This window comes from Sparus aurata, chromosome 17 (assembly GCF_900880675.1).
Source record: "Sparus aurata chromosome 17, fSpaAur1.1, whole genome shotgun sequence".
Classification (NCBI taxonomy): Eukaryota; Metazoa; Chordata; class Actinopteri; order Spariformes; family Sparidae; genus Sparus; species Sparus aurata.
In genome coordinates, this window is record NC_044203.1 from 19,842,779 (window position 1) to 19,848,778 (window position 6,000).

General features: G+C 39.4%; 1 protein-coding gene across 2 annotated transcripts in view; it reads right to left on the minus strand.

The window, feature by feature from the left end:
• Positions 1–4,396, minus strand: part of hdac9b (histone deacetylase 9b) — a 41,662-nt gene extending 37,266 nt beyond the window's left edge. Inside the window, exons 1-2 of one of the 2 annotated variants that reach the window (XM_030394402.1) lie at positions 4,259–4,396; positions 1,475–1,514 (exon numbers count right to left, since the gene is read on the minus strand). In XM_030394402.1, the coding sequence (XP_030250262.1) occupies positions 1,475–1,514 (40 nt within the window). In that variant the 5' untranslated portion in view covers positions 4,259–4,396. The remainder of the gene's footprint in view (positions 1–1,474; positions 1,515–4,258) is intronic. The other variant, XM_030394404.1, reaches the window with a different exon arrangement.
• Between the last annotated feature and the right edge of the window lie 1,604 nt (positions 4,397–6,000).

The window sequence follows — 6,000 nt, forward strand, 5'->3', positions numbered from 1 at the left end:
ATTCAATAAATTAAAATCCTATGCTTCATATATTAATTATAACAGCTATAACCTGGTCATCTCAAACTCATAATACATTATATTCTGAGGCTTACACAATGAAACCCCGCCATGCTGATAAGTGCTTTTAAAGTGTTATAAACAAATAAATATAGACAGCACGGTGATAAAACAACCTGTCAGTGTGAGATTCATTTCACACTATAAATGTGTTATGACATTATCTGTCATAAATGTCAAATAAAATTCAACTCAGTTTTATTTTGGGAAGATGTCTTTTGGAAAATGGAGGTTCTTAGTTTCTCTACTGTAACATACCACCCTCGTTATCTATGCCAATAAATGAAAAGCAAAAACAATACTATTTAAATGCAGCTATGTACTGACCACATCATATGTCAGTTATATGGTAGCTCCTTCACAAAAGTAAGTAAACCTGCTGGTATTCTACTTATGACTGTTTTTAATCTGTGTATTATAATATACTGTTACACGGTCACACCTCTACACAAACACCCATGTACTGAATGCCGGCACACACCTGCTGTTTACACAAAGGTTTACAGTTGTGATTTTCCAGCAATTCGTTTGTGCCCATTTGAGGCGTAAGATTGGCTCAATCATTCTGTCATGTCATATTTTACGTCACCCAGCACAAAACCCCACAGCATTCTTTCAGTGCCATTTCTGCTGCGTGACTGACATGACGGCTGCCTTCACACTGTCACGGTCAGTCAAGGATGGCACACAAACACAGGAAATAAATCCGCAGTGACAAAGCGCAATTCATCACTTCCATCACTTTAGTTGCGAAAAAAAAATCGAAAAGGCTTTGTACTCTCTCCACTTCGATTCACAAGCTCACTCTCACCTCTTATGTCATCTCTGCTAGTAGCCGGGTGACTATTCTGTGGAGGCTATAGAGTATTTTTACTGGTACAACTCTGCAAGACATACACTTTGGAGCAATAATAATAACCCACTATGGCTGACATGCATTACACAGCAGGGATGTCATGCAACATGCTGCTTCTGTGAATACTGCTCGCCAATTGTATGGCCGAACATGCCAACTTATCAGGTCCAGTGAATAATTCACAGATGCCTGCCAAGATTTGCTCTATCGAAAACATTTTGTCTCATTAACACATTCATTGGTACTATGAAATTATGTGTGAGGCTAAGTGTAAGGTGTTGTTAAAATGACTTTCTCTCCCTGACACAGCTCAGATGGTACCTGCCCCCTCAAGCCATCTGAGCAGTGCAGACATCTGTGAGCATTAACCTGCCAAGAACAAATCTAATGTAAAAATATTATTAATATTCTGAAATGGAAAGACAGCTGAAGGGTCATTTGAAGTGGCTGTGAGAGGCTTTCATGTCAAGTATGAGTAGTGTTTTTCTTGTGTCAGGGTCTAAGTGAAAGTGTTGTGTGTACTGTGGAGGGTTTGTGGTTCTTGTGTTTTTCTATTACCTTGCTCTGAGAAGACTGAAATGTTGTCACCAAATGACATCTGTGGAAAGAGCACTGGTCAGCAGAGCAATCAAACAAGAGTCATTTCACATGTAATGCATCTGCTCAGAGTTTTTGTTGGAGTGACATGGTGTCCAGCAACACAACTGAGAACCAAACTAAAGCATTTAACCCTTATTACAGCAGCCCTGTCAATAAACCTTCATTTACAGTAGTTCCTGGCATCTCAGAAGATATAAAAGAAAAAAATAAGCTCCACCCATTCATGTTCATGTCTTTATCTTCTTGTATTTAAAGTTTGGGTTCTCCTGTATACACAAAGTATGCAAGAAATAGCATCAAATCAATTATCGCACAGTGAGTTCTGTGAATAGTTAAATGCCTATCTCTGATGACCCTGCATGTTGCAATTATAGGGTATTAAAAACAGAAAAAGTAATAAACAGGCGTGTATCATTTTAAATAGAAACATTTTATATTGCAAGTTTAGGCTAAATACATTTTAAAAAACCAATGGAGCTAAAAGCACGCATGTCCAATGCAGTCCTTACGTACGTCACTACATAACAGGTGTTACATAGATTTTTTTTTCTATACTTATTTTATACTAAGTCAATCATCCGACATACAGTCACTGCTGCTATAGAGCTGAACAGTGAGGTTCCGGAAGTGAAAATGCCATTCATATTCTGCATAGAGATTTCGATTATTGGCCATAATGTCGTAACCATCCAAAGTAGACTTACCACAAGCTATTAGATTGTGAAACGATGGTATATGATCCTGTAGAAGCCAGAAGTCCGTATGATAACAACCTTGTTTTAAGAAAAACATGTTTTATTCGCGATGTAACAGAAAAGTACTACACTACCCACAATCCTATAGTGTAACAGCGACGTATCTGATTGGTGGAGCTCGCTGTTACCATGGAAATGTTGTTTGAAAATTTCATGTTTGCTAGTTACTGCTAACACTGAACTCTACGATCGTTTACCACAGAGCTGCCATGATTCTGACCTACTGCGTTTTTTTAGAGGTGAGGAGAAAGGTTTCGAAAGGGTTCACCCGAACATAAAATTTGCGGTTTCGGTAAACATTTCCATGGTAACAGCGAGCTCCACCAATCAGAGACGTCGCTGTTACATTCGCAATGGTTTATGGGATGAGTAGTTCCTTTACTCTTAAGATAATTATGTACACAGTCTTGTACCTTTGCTTTTTTCTCCGTTTTCCTACATTTTTTTGCGCCGAATTAAATGTTTTATGGTCACGATTCATCTCCTAGCTGATTGGCTCGGTTCCAGGCCTAAAACTCTTTATATAAGGATTTTATGAAACGTCAATGGAGTAAATGAATGGCAAATTCACTTCCAGAACCGGAGCCGTTAAAAAAGTGGGCGGTCACTGCTCTATTGAAGCGTTATTTTAGATCACACTACCTTGCTCAGCATGACCCACCCTACTCTGCCTCTGATTGGCTACACCCTGACCGCACATGTGCAACTCTCACCAAAGATTGAACAGAGGCGAGATGCCTTGATCTGTGGCTAAAACGGAGTGATCAAGACACAGTGTGAAAGGGATGCTTCAACAATGCGCCATATGAAAAAATTGTGTTTTTTTTAAATAAACGTATGTAAACCCATTCTACTAGGACCCCCAAATAAAAGTGTAAACCTGAAAAAAAGCCCAATATGATCTATTTAAGTATATTTCATATGATTAAACTACTCAACAATGTGTAACAAAGAATCAGCTTCACCGTGACCAACATACTGCTTAATGTGTCAATAAGATATAACTCTATACTAGTATAACACTGAAAGAAACCATTCTGCATCATGAGTACATTTACTTGTGATACTTTCGATGCTTGATACTTCTGTAGCTTGCGTTGACTTGATTACAATTTTAAATGCAGGTCTTTTACTAGGAGTATTTCAGTATATTAAATGATTTATGTCAAGTAGATGGCCAGATGTCTTCCACCAAATGAGAATCTCACTGCTCACTGTAACAAGAGATTGTTAGATCCTATTCAGTTTTTCATTGAATCGCTTTATTAACATATTAGTCTAACCAAATCATGTTCGGTCCGTGACAGAGGGTGATGCAGCATCGTTAGATGACGGGTTTTTGATTTCGGACTTTTACACTCTAACCAGGTTTGGTGAGATCATCCATCCGTCAGCAGGTCTATTTATAGATGGCAGTCTGCACTTCAATTTCCTACATATTGTGACAAATAACAGTCTGCGAAAGCTATGATGGCGATGGGCAGGTCCGTCAGTCATTCAGGTAAAAAAAACCCACACATTTCCATTCATGTGGTTGTGGTTGGATAATGCAGCTGCTTACAGTTCCGGTCCACTTTTAATGGCGGACTCACACAATAACTGACCGAATAAAAACGACCACCTGTGGCCGCATAACCAACCATTGTTTCAAGTATAAATGCGCCAACCTTTGCAAACTTGTGCTTTTTTGCTAGTTACTGTTCACAAACCTACTGCTAGCATGATGAAAAATACAATAACTCTTAAATAAACACTAAAAATTAGTTAAACCGTTTGGACAGCTCAGGCTATAATAACTTCCTTCTTTATATAGAAGCAACTTGCCCTAGCAGTCATATATTCTTTATCTTAAATTAGGTTTATACTTGAACACTAATAAATACATGTGTAGAGACACAGTAGTTTGCATACATACAGGTTGAAGTTCTGCTAGCTTGCTCACATATTTAAACACAGGCAGGCAAAAGAGGAAACGTTAATTGTGTACCTTGAGAACAAGGTTGAGTGTTTGCTGCCCTGTTCAGATTGGAGGACAGGCGTGATGCGGTCTGGACTCGGCTGTATGACGACTGAGCTATAAATAGTCTCACTTGGTGGAGAGAGGGAACGATATAAAATCAAGGTGGAGGCAGACTGAACACTCCGCCCACTCCACTGTCCTCTGATAATCTCTGTGATGGACAGACGAGGGCAGCTCCGGCCACTGTTCGTCCTTAGCAGGTGCACTAGTCTCATCAGTCATCTCCCAGTGTGAAGGAGACGTGCAGAGCACACTGATCTGATGATAACTTTTACCGGTGCTATACACCATTGCGCAAAGCTGAGATAATAGATTAGTTTACATAAAGCCGGTTTTGATACATTAAACTGCTCTAATTTCGAGTTCTTTAGATAACAGTATTTAAACGCACTGGGGATTATGATAATAGAGGTATGGGATACTGTGTGAAGTGGCTCACTGCTTGTAAAGAGGCTATTGTTTGCTTGTCATTGCATAACATGTAATCGCAAAAATATGAACGCTATGACAGCTGCATCGAAAGACCACAGTTTGCGATGATGCACCTCCTAAAAATAGCACCTGTGGCGTCAACAAGTGCACACAAAGGATCATTCAAATGTTAGCAGTGCCATCTATTGGACACACCAGTCACTGCCATTGGCTGGGATGGGGGGGGGGGGGGGGGGGGGGAAATAGCAACTGCATGACGGGTCCCTATGGGGGAACAATAAGCTGTAAACTTAAAGGGGCATTATACAATTTTGGAGAAGAAATTTAAACTCGGTTATCAGAGGTAATACCATATTCGTGTCTATAACTGAATAAACAAGCTTTTCTCATTGGATAAAAAGGTCCCCAGAACAGTTTGAACCTAGAGAAGTGGCAGGGTCCGCCACATATAAACACAGTAAAACAACAGGAAATTGTGTTGTCCTTTTAGGTCAGTTAGTTTATTCAGTTAATTCCGTCAAAGAAATTAAGATATTTAGTTTGTTTGGGCTTAAAAAACAGTTGGTGAAGAGCTTTCTCTGCTATTTACAGTTTCCTTCCCAAACTACATAATGGACCTTTAACAACTGTGGATTTTCCTACTCTTCTGGTAACATGTCCTGCTTAGTGGCAGGAATTTTGGTAAAAAAAAAAAAAAAAGAAGGAGAAAAGAAAAGAAAAAGAGAAGAAGCTTTCATCCCAACCAGGAACAAGGCCGGTGTGATTAGCACAGATTTTATGCAGATTTGTCATCGTCATAAATCTACAGCTGTCCACGGTCTCACATTTTTATATGTCACTTCAAAGCATTTTTCAGAACCTCTCCTTAGTTTACTGTTTGGCTCAGAGGACAAATGTCTACCCTATAGAAGAAGCACAATGTACTTCCATCCTCTCTGTTGACCTGTTTACAACATAAGTTCCCATCAAATACCATAATGTATTTGGGTGTTTGTCTCCATGCAGTTTGCACCATAGAGATGAATGCTTCTCAAAATATTTTGACTTCTTTTTGTTTATGTCTAATTATCCTTACCATTTGCTCTGATTTTTAGGAAATAGTATGAGAGAAAGAGTTGGGTTTATCTGCTGATTAATGGTCTCTTGCCCTACATCAACACTTGCAGGATCAGTGGTGGGAAACAATGAATTCTCCTCCCATTTTGCCACTGTCCTCCAGCAGCTGGGAATGACCCAGTGGGTGACACTACTTTCATCCAAGGACCCTGACTGTCCAG